Raw genomic sequence first — 11,227 nt, forward strand, 5'->3', positions numbered from 1 at the left:
ATTATGAATGTGATACATATTTGTGTCCCGGTGGCCACAATGTAGGTGCCCATGGTCTTTGTTTGATGGGGAGATACCAGGGAAAGGAGATATCCATATCTCCCCACAGAAACCAAATACCGGTACCATGTTTGGACTCTACTTGTAGCCAGAACCCAGGCAGATCCGTCCATTTCGATAGGTCTGTGCACACGACCATTGTTTTTTACACATAATTTCTGAGTTGCTCGAGAATCGCAAGCGGTTCTATATTCCGCGTTTTGGACACAATTTGCTCTTGTTCCTTGCGGGAATCACGCTCCTTGTGAGAGATTGTGCGGTCTGGACTACAGAAGCGCACGCCATTATAACGACAGATAATACTGGTTGCCTCTGCCTGACCTTTACAATAAGTATTATCAATCGTAATAATGACGTGCGCTTCTCTCACACGGAGCGCGATTCCCGCAAGGGACACGCTTGTAAGAAACAGTCCAAACAGTGACTGTGGCTTCATAGAAAAAATATTCTCCTCTGGAATTCTATCTGGATGCAATACGTTTTTTAATGTCTGGTTGTTTGTGAACCTTGGTGCTTCTTCCATAGTTTCACACTTTTTTTCACGTTTTGTACTGGATCCAGCAGGGTTCAGCAAAGACGCTTCCGTTACTGATAATACAACCGTCTGCATCCGTTATGGACGGATCCAGTCGTATTATCTTTAACATTGCCAAGACGGATCGGTCATGAACTCCATTGAAAGTCAATGGGAGACGGATCTGTTTTCTATTGTGTCGTGGGATCCGTCCCCATTGACTTGCATTGGGGGTCATGACAGATCCGTCTTGCTCTGCCTCCCAGGACGGAAAGCAAACCGCAGTGATCTCCTCCACTGTAGGAGGACGAGGGATTGCTATTGCAATCGCTAGTTCTCATGGAGCAGCATTGTTTCTGGGCAGCAGAGCGTGCTGTCTAAACAGAAATGATGATTGATGCACAAACTACAGGATCACCTGATGAATGAGCGTTTCTCTCGTTCATCGGGTGATCAGCAGCACCTTTGCACGGGCAGATTGTTCCTGGATAAATCCACTTTTAGTTAAAGCCATTTGTTGCATTTATTTCTCCAGAATATTATCTGCAACAGGAAAGGTGTGGAGATTTATGGATCATGGAAAGGAGTTGGAAGCAAACAAGCACCAAGTTCTCCTGTCCCGAGTGGTGAGAGGAGTGATAGAGTCAACTAGCACCAGCATGGGGCTTCATGTTATGGAGGAACTTCATCTCTAAGTATGACCCTGTTCCAACCAAAGCCTAAATTCTTAGTGCATTTTTGGAGATAGTCTTTAATAGTAAAACCACCTAATCGGAGAAGATCTGAGCTTTACAAGAACTGTTGTCCAAAGATGTAGAAACTATTGGGCCCCAAGTACTGAATGTCTACTAGAGACCACTGGGTAACTAGAGCTTCTTCTGCACCTCACAAGCTTCTCCAACGCTATGTACATGAAGGCATCTCTTGATCATCCCTAATGGGGTCATCCAGGATTTTTATGTTGATGGCCTATGTATTCATATCAGCATCATTACTGAGGTTGTAATTATCGACATGACATCATCACTGCAGCACAGAACATGGTGGCAAAGGTTTCCTTTATTGATTTATACAATGAAATTTCCTTGGTAAACCCTTTATGTTGACCCTGGACAACACCTTTGAGGACCTGGAGTCACATAAGAAGATTAGTCTATTAATATCTCGAGATCATGTAAGACAGTCCCCTTGTGGATCTTCACTTTCCTGAACCCTACTGATTATATAACTATGATGCCTACAGATCAAGGGTGGACATACCAAAAACAAAGGACAACTCAAAATTCCATTGCATGAATCACATGAGAAACCAGAAACAATACCAAAAGTGACATAATCAAAGAGTATCATCTACTGGAGGGGATATCATATCTGTAACCAACCCAAGGCATGCCGACAAGGTTTAGTACTGGGTTGTATGGAGCTAGGTCTGCACTCTTGAAGCCCATCTTCTCATAGAGTCGCCTGGCGTCAACCTGTATGGCCGTGGTGGTTAGGATGACCGCATGATGCCCACTCTTCCGTGCAAAGTCAATCACTGTACTGCATAATAATTTGGCGAGCCCTTTGCCTCTGTGGGCACGAGATACAAACATCCTCTTCAGCTCCACGCTCCTCTCATGAGGGGTAATGTATGGGATAGCGGCCACCATGCCCACAGCTTCTCCTTGTAACTCCACCACCCAGAAGCAATAACCTTCCCTCTCTAGATAATGTTTACTAATGTTCTTCAAATCTCCGGCCACACCATGCCTAAGATGATAAAGGAAAAACTCTCTACCGGGGAGCCATAACATGAGCAACAGAATGACCCCAACCAAGATGGAGAACAGGATGGATCCATTACTGACCAGTGGAAGAACGAGTCCCACCAAGAGTATAAGTGAGATGTGAGGTTGCTTTAAGGCATTGTAGAAAGCTGGAGAGATGTGTTCATGACAACCGGATGTGAAGATCTCATGGACCGTACGATGGTCTGATTCCTTGTACAAACGCACTTTGTAAGAGGACATATTGGCTCCCTGAAGAAACAAAAATTAAATGAGGCAAAATGTGTTCAGACACATCCAAAAATTCTATGTTCTTATAGTAATATGCCCAAAATATTATGTTTTTTTATTTTTATTTTTATTATATTTTTAGTACATGATTATGGGGACGGCCATGTTTGCTGAGATTATATTGATAGCATTCAGAGACTTGCTCTTCAGGAGCCGCATGGATCATAGAAATGTTTGGTGACTCATTGACTTCTATGGGGGAGTGTTGTGGGCATACTCTGTGACCTGTGCAGTTGACATTGGGCAGGGAAGAGGAGGAGATAAGTTGTAACTATTACCTGTAGACTTCTATGGGACAGTGTTGTAGGTATGCTCTGTGATCTGTACAGAGGTAATTCTGTAGGGAAGGGGAGTAGATAGGCTATGACATCAGCTATAGTAAATAGTAGACCTTTGTTATCCAGAGGTGATACTTATTATTGTAATCCAACCTGTGATGATAATGAGATGACTGCTGAGAAGTGATTGCTACAGAATAGGGAGTGTCAGCCTATTATAAGACTCAGTGTAAAACTGTAAAATCTCGGGATTTTATTTATAAATAAATCACAATTTCATTGATAAACAGAAAAAGAAATTGCAAAAAAATTCTTAAAAAGTACGGTATATTTAAAGGGGTGTTATGGCATCAGACTATTGACAGCCTATCCTCCGTACCCTGCACTACCACTAGAAATGAGATGATACAGAGGTGCAGATGGACCCGTGCAAACAATGAAAAGGCCTCAACACTTGCACTAACCCTGCAGCACCTACAAGCAGCTGGGGAGCCCGGAGTCGGACACATTCTGAAACCGGAGAACCCCTTTAACATAAAACTAACTTTTTCCATGTGAATAGAATTGGGTTGATACAACTTAACCCCTTCAGGACTGGCGGTCTTTTGATTATATCCAGAACACTGGTCCGGGTGCTGTCGTCAGATCCGATGTAGTAACCGGACCGCAGGCTATTAATTACAACTAGAAGGAGGAACCCGACCATCCCTGGCAGCTCTGTAGATTGGGAAGGACAGGAGGGTAATGCAGGACTGAAGGCATGCACCAAACACCCCGGAGCCTCCAGTGTCAGTGTAGTTGCCCCTCAGCTACTAGACCCACCACCACTATACCTACCCTGGACCTTCTCCTACCTACATCCTAGGGGCCACATACTGTGCACTCAGCCCAGAGACACTCTTACCCCAACTGCAAGATCACAACGAGGTCAGGTCCGCTCAGCCCCCGGGGTACATATGGTGTATACAGTCGTGGCCAAAAGTTTTGAGAATTACATAAATATTGGAAATTGGAAAAGTTGCTGCTTAAGTTTTTATAATAGCAATTTGCATATACTCCAGAATGTTATGAAGAGTGATCAGATGAATTGCATAGTCCTTCTTTGCCATGAAAATTAACTTAATCCCAAAAATACCTTTCCACTGCATTTCATTGCTGTCATTAAAGGACCTGCTGAGATCATTTCAGTAATCGTCTTGTTAACTCAGGTGAGAATGTTGACGAGCACAAGGCTGGAGATCATTATGTCAGGCTGATTGGGTTAAAATGGCAGACTTGACCTGTTAAAAGGATTGTGATGCTTGAAATCATTGTTCTTCCATTGTTAATCATGGTGACCTGCAAAGAAACGCGTGCATCCATCATTGCGTTGCATAAAAATGGCTTCACAGGCAAGGATAATGTGGCTACTAAGATTGCATCTCAATCAACAATTTATAGGATCATCAAGAACTTTAAGGAAAGAGGTTCAATTTTTGTTAAGAAGGCTTCAGGGCGTCCAAGAAAGTCCAGCAAGCGCCAAGATCGTCTCCTAAAGAGGATTCAGCTGCGGGATCGGAGTGCGACCAGTTCAGAGCTTGCTCAGGAATAGCAGCAGGCAGGTGTGAGCGCATCTGCACGCACAGTGAGGCCAAGACTTTTGGAAGATGGCCTGGTGTCAAGAAGGGCAGCAAAGAAGCCACTTCTCTCCAAAAAAAACATCAGGGACAGATTGCTCTTCTGCAGAAAGTATGGTGAATGGACTGCTGAGGTCTGGGGCAAAGTCATATTCTCCGATGAAGCCTCTTTCCGATTGTTTGGGGCATCTGGAAAAAGGCTTGTCCGGAGAAGAAAAGGTGAGCGCTACCATCAGTCCTGTGTCATGCCAACAGTAAAGCATCCTGAGACCATTCATGTGTGGGGTTGCTTCTCATCCAAGGGAGTGGGCTCACTCACAATTTTGCCCAAAAACACAGCCATGAATAAAGAATGGTACCAAAACACCCTCCAACAGCAACTTCTTCCAACAACCCAACAACAGTTTGGTGAAGAACAATGCATTTTCCAGCACGATGGAGCACCGTGCCATAAGGCAAAAGTGATAACTAAGTGGCTCGGGGACCAAAACGTGGACATTTTGGGTCCATGGCCTGGAAACTCCCCAGATCTTAATCCCATTGAGAACTTGTGGTCAATCCTCAAGAGGCAGGTGGACAAACAAAAACCCACTAATTCTGACAAACTCCAAGAAGTGATTATGAAAGAATGGGTTGCTATCAGTCAGGAATTGGCCCAGAAGGTGATTGAGAGCATGCCCAGTCGGATTGCAGAGGTCCTGAAAAAGAAGGGCCAACACTGCAAATACTGACTCTTTGCATCAATGTCATGTAATTGTCGATAAAAGCCTTTGAAACGTATGAAGTGCGTGTAATTATATTTCACTACATCACAGAAACAACTGAAAGAAAGATCTAAAAGCAGTTTAGCAGCAAACTTTGTGAAAACTAATATTTGTGTCATTCTCAAAACTTTTGGCCACGACTGTAGACATGACAGACCTGCTACTGCTGGTGTTCAGCTCTCGTTTGTAGACTCGGGGAGAGGATGACAAATCATACTGCCATGAGTGATATAATCATTAACCAGGAAGGGTCCTGTCCTGTATTAAGTAATAATAAGGTCAAGTCCTATGGCGGCACACTAATGGTTAATGCTGATGGATGCAGGAGAGGCACAGGTCCGACACAGACAGACCGTAGTCCAGGGAGGAGGCCCACAGCCACACATAGAGGCTACTTACCTGCAGGATCGAGCCTCCGGCTGTATTCAGGAGTGGCCCACCCACAGCTTCGACTGTATTCAGGAGTGGCCCACCCGCAGCTTCGACTGTATTCAGGAGTGGCCCAAGAAGGATAAGAAAAGACTTAACTTCAAAGGGGCAATAAAAGCACCGAGATCCACACACCAGCAATCCAAAGGTCCAAACTGAAGCTATAAACTGCACAGCATTGTGGTAGAAGCAACAATAAATAAGGAAGGCTAAATGACCATATTAGAAGCACCTGAGGCAAGGGGTGAGGCCATTACTAGGAACAACACAGACGCCTATTGATCCACATGGAAAACCTGTCAGATCAAACCACGTGTTGCCAGTCTCCCCGACCTCCTGCCACCTGTCACGGGAACGTCCGTGACAGTGCCCCCTCCACAATGTAAGGTTGGGACACATCTGGCTGCACCAATATAGGGCCAGAAGAGAAGCACTCCATCTCAGAAAAGGCTTGTAACGCCGAATCAGACCACACTGAGACATCCGTCCCTTTCTTAGTCATGTCAGTTAAGGATTTCACCACTGTCGAATAGTTCTGAATACATTTTCGGTAATAGTTGGTGAACCCCAAAAACCGCATAAGAGCCTTCAAATTTTCGGGTCGATCCCAGTCCAATACAGCACGGACTTTCTCTAGATCCATTCGAAAACCTGAAGATGACAGCAGGTAGCCCAAGAATTGCACTTCATGTACAGCAAAAACAAACTTCTCTAATTTTGCATACAATTTATTATCTCTTAGGATCTGTAACACCTGTCTAACGTGATCCTGATGAGTCTCCACGTCTGGAGAATAGAGACGATTACTCTTACCGGTAATTGGATTTTCCAAAAGCCTCCACAACGGCACTCCAGGAGGGTGTCCCCGCATCCCCAGGACAGGAAACAACGTAGAAGCTCAGATTTGAAAGGCCCCCTCCCCTTACCTCCTTCAGTTAATGATATAGGAGTTGGTTAGTTAGTTCAAGAACTGTATTGATATAATGATAACATAACATAAGAACTCCCACAATAATTACACAACTTGGGTAGGGAATCCAGTGCCGTTGTGGAGGCTATTGGAAAATCCAATTACCGGTAAGAGTAATCGTCTCTTTTCCCCGGCGCCTCCACAACGGCACTCCAGGAGGATTAATAGAGAAACAAACTCTAGGGTGGGACTACTGCAGATAAGACTTTTCTGCCATACAATAAATCATGATTTTGGAGTACATGTAATTTATAATGTTTACAGAAAGTATTTGGATTCTTCCACGTAGCTGCTCTGCATATTTGCTCTACTGAGGCAGAGGCATTTTCTGCCCATGAAGCCGACACGGCTCTGGTAGAGTGTGCTTTGATCCCTTTAGGTGGGGTCAAGCTTCTCTGCAGGTAACAGAACTCGATGGTGTTCCGGATCCATCTGGATATGGTACTCTTGCTTGCAGCTGATCCCTTATGCTGGCCCTGATACTGAAGGAGGAGATGGTCTGATTTTCTGAATACTCCTGAGACTTCCAGGTAAGTTAGCAGACATCTTCTGACATCCAAATTATGGTATTTTCTCTCTAAGAGGCTGGATTTTCACAAAAGGATGGAAGCGACACCTCCTGTTGGCGATGGAATTTTGAGGCCACCTTGGGTAGGAACATCGGGGTGTGTCTAAGGATAATACGGTCCTCTAACACTGGGAGATAGGGTGCTTTGCAGGAAAAAGCCTGAATCTCGCCTACCCTTCTGGCCGATGTTATTGCCAGTAGAAAGGCGGTTTTTAGGGTCAGGAGCTTAAGCGGGATCTCCTGCAAGGGCTCAAAGGGTGCTTCCTTTAAAACCTCTAATACTAAATTCAGGTCCCAAGGAGGAATGGTAGAATGAATAAATGGCCATTTTCTGAATGCTCCTTTTATGAATCGCTTTATTAATGGTAAGTCTGCTAGCTTTACTTCAAGAAAGCTACTTAATGCTGAGACCTGCACCTTTATGGTGTTAGGTCTGAGACCTTTGTCAAGGCCTGCCTGCAAAAAATACAGTATGAGTGGAATATTAGCTTCTTCACTGTGGTACAGTCTGTCTCCTGCAAACTCCAGAAATGTTTTCCATGTTCTTCTGTAGATCCGTGAGGTAGAGTCCTTTTTACTACAAAAGTAGAGTGGATATTACGGACTCCGATAGGCCTCTTTGTTGTAAGTGGACCTGTTCACTTTCCACACTGTTAAATGAAGTCTTGCTACATCTGGATGGAGCACTGGACCCTGGCGTAGTAGTCCCGGATACGATGGGAGAGACCAGAATTGACCTGCCGATAGATTGTAGAGGAGGGGAAACCAGGACCTTTTTGGCCAAAATGGAGCAATCAGTATAAATTGTGCCTCTTCTTCTATTATATTTACTAGCACCTTCGGAATTATACTGTAAGGGGGAAAGGCATACAGGAGGTCTTTCGGTCATGGACAGGACAGAGCGTCCACCATTAGTGGGTGATCCCTGCTGGAGAGGGAACCGAATAACTCGAGTTGTTTGTTCTTTTGATTTGCAAAGAGATCCACTTTTGGTAACCCCCATCTGAGAGATATTTGCCTGAACATGTTGGGATCTAATGACCATTCTCCCACTCTTAGAACCTCTCTGCTGAGATAATCCGCTATTCTGTTTTCTTTTCCTCGCCTTTCAGATGGACCGCTACCAGGGACTTTATATTCCTCTCTGCCCAACTGAAAATTTTCCATGACAACTGTTGTAATTCTTTGCTTCTGGTACCCCCCTGTCGGTTTAAGTAGGCTACTGTGGTAGCGTTGTCGGACAGTATCTTTACGTGATGGGATTTTACATATGGAAGAAGATACGTAATAACTTCCAGCACTGCCGACAGCTCCCTTATATTTGAAGAGGCTGCTGACATCTCTGGGCTCCAGGTGCCCTGAACTACCTGATTTCCTGTATGGCCTCCCCAGCCTCGGCTGCTGGCATCTGTTGTTATGATGATCTGATCCGCCGGTTGCCAGAAAACTCCTCTTTGGAGATTTTTCTTTATCTTCCACCAGAAGAGAGACATCTTCACTCTTAATGGAACTTCTATTCTTTTGTTTAAGGAGCTTTGATCTCCGTCCCAGGATTCCAGGAGAAATTTTTGTAATGTCCTTGTATGATGCTGGGCCCATCGCACTGCGGGGATGGTGGATGTTAGACGTCCTAACAGTCTCATGATGTCCCTTATGGCCACTCTTTTGGCTTCGAAGAATTGGGAGATCTTTTGACTTATGATCATTTGTTTTTCTGGAGGTAAAAAGGACATGAGGTTGTGTGAATCTAGCAAGATTCCTAGAAATGTTTTCTGCTGACTGGGAACCAGGTCTGATTTCTGGGTATTTATTAGCCAGCCTAACTCGGTCAGCTTTTCCTGCACCGCCTGCAGATGCCCCTGGAGGTCCTGAAGAGATGAACCTGCTATTAAGAGGTCGTCTAAATATGGGTCCACTATTATACCTTGAAGGTGTAGATATCCCGACACCTCGGCCATAATCTTGGAAAATATTCTTGGGGCTGATGATATCCCGAAGTTAAGTGCCTGAAATTTAAAGTGGTACTCCTGACCTCCTAGGAGTATTGCTATTCTGAGATATCTTTGGTATGCTCTGTGTATGGGAACATGGCAATATGCGTCCGAAAGGTCTAAAGTTACCATGTAACAGTTGTGAGATAGGAGATTCACTGTGGATCTGATCGATTCCATTTTGAATCTTTTGTAGGTCATGTATTTGTTTAGCTTTTTTAAATTGCTTATTAGTCTGAAGGACTTGTTTGGTTTTTGAATAAGGAATATGGGAGAGTAAAATCCCCGCCTTTCCTGATCTTGCGGAACTGGAACAATTACGCCCTTCTTTAGGAGAGATGATATCTCCATCTCTAAGGCCTGCTGTTTTTCTGATCTTTTTAACGGCTTGTTGATAGTGAAGTGCTCAGGAGGAGGCATATCGAACTCTAGTTTGTACCCCATGTATATGGTGTTTATAACCCAAGGGGCGGAAGAAGTCTTTTCCCAGGCCTTGGAGAACATCTTTAACCTGCCACCTACTTGAGGCCTGGCGTCATTGTCCGGGTTTAGAAGTGGATTCGGGGTTGAATACAAACCCCCTCCCTCTTCCACTGGAGGATTGCCATCTTCTGGTACTGTCCTTTCTCTTCTGGTCTGGTATATTTCTCCTTTGATTCCGAAAGGACCGACACTGCTGATAAAACTTTGATTCTGAAGGAAATCCCTTCTTTTTGTCTGATTCTTTTTCTAAAATGTCCTCAAGGACTGACCCGAACAGTTTATCTCCCTCACACTGAATAGAGCATAGCCGACTCTTTGAACTGGCGTCACCGGACCAAGATCTAAGCCATATAGCTCTTCTTGTAGAATTGGAGAGGGCTGAGGATCTAGCAGAGAGTTTCACCAGGTATGCGGATGCATCTGACAGGAAATTACAGGCATGTTTTAAGGTAGGTATTGAGGCCAGGATCTCTTCCCTTGAAGTCCCTGCCGCCAGGTGTTCTTCAAGCTGTGTTAGCCATACTGACAGGGATCTTGACGTGCAGGTAGCAGCTATACTGGGCCTAAGCATGGCTGTGTTTATCTCCCATGCACGTTTTAACAGACCCTCGCATTTCTTATCCATAGGATCTTTTAAAAGGCCCATGTCTTCGAAGGGAAGATAAGTTTTCTTAGATATCCTGGCGACAGGCGCATCAATCTTAGGCGTCTTGTCCCACAGAACCGAATCCTCCTCAGTAAATGGATATTTCCTTTTAAAGGAGGCAGGGATTAAATTATTTTTCTCTGGATCTTTCCATTCCTTTTTAATCAACGTTTTAATGTTACTATGAACAGGAAAGACCTTCCTCTTCTTTTCTCCCAGACCCTGGAACATTCTGTCCTACACGGACTGAGGCTCCTTAGTCTCTTCTATTTTCATTGTAGCCCTAATGGTCCTTAACAGCCTTTCTGTATCTTCTGGGCTACAAAGGGGTCTCCCCGATTCCTCATCGGAGGATTCAGTTTCCTCAAGGGATAATACTTCTCCCTCCTGAGAGTCAGGCTCCGGCTGATGTTCCGACAACTGAGATCTTTGAGAGGTAGAGGGCTGAGGAGAACACGGAGGGAGCCTTGTATCAATTGCTGATTTAACCTCTTCCTTAATCATGTCTCGGATTGATTCAAGGAAAGAGGGCGATTCCTCCGAAACTATTTTGTCCGTACATTTTGGACGTAGTGACTTCTTTGATTTAGAGGGCAGGGATTTTCTACATATTGCACATCTTTTCTTGGATAATGACTCCTCAGATCTTCTGGTGCTGGTGTCCTTGCCCTGTAAGATAATATTTGAATCTTTTCAGGGCTCTGTAATAGGGTTACACTATTAACACCAGCACCACACCAGTGAGGGAAATAGTAATGTGCTTCCCCCCTAGCAGGGTCAATATCAGACAGGAAGGAGGCTTACCGGGCTCTGGGCGGCAGGATCCACAGGCTTACGGGACTCGGGAG

General features: G+C 44.6%; 1 protein-coding gene across 1 annotated transcript; it reads right to left on the bottom strand.

Annotated features, from left to right (window-relative positions):
• Window positions 1-1,686: 1,686 nt before the first annotated feature.
• Window positions 1,687-3,878, bottom strand: LOC120982821 (probable N-acetyltransferase CML1). Its single transcript, XM_040413003.1, has 2 exons — window positions 3,817-3,878; window positions 1,687-2,595 (listed from the first exon to the last, which is right to left on the bottom strand). The coding sequence occupies exon 2, from the start codon at window positions 2,584-2,586 to the stop codon at window positions 1,921-1,923; it is 666 nt and encodes a 221-aa protein (XP_040268937.1). The 5' UTR covers window positions 2,587-2,595; window positions 3,817-3,878; the 3' UTR covers window positions 1,687-1,920.
• Window positions 3,879-11,227: the final 7,349 nt, after the last annotated feature.

This window comes from Bufo bufo (assembly GCF_905171765.1).
Source record: "Bufo bufo chromosome 2 unlocalized genomic scaffold, aBufBuf1.1 SUPER_2_unloc_4, whole genome shotgun sequence".
NCBI lineage: Eukaryota > Metazoa > Chordata > Amphibia > Anura > Bufonidae > Bufo > Bufo bufo.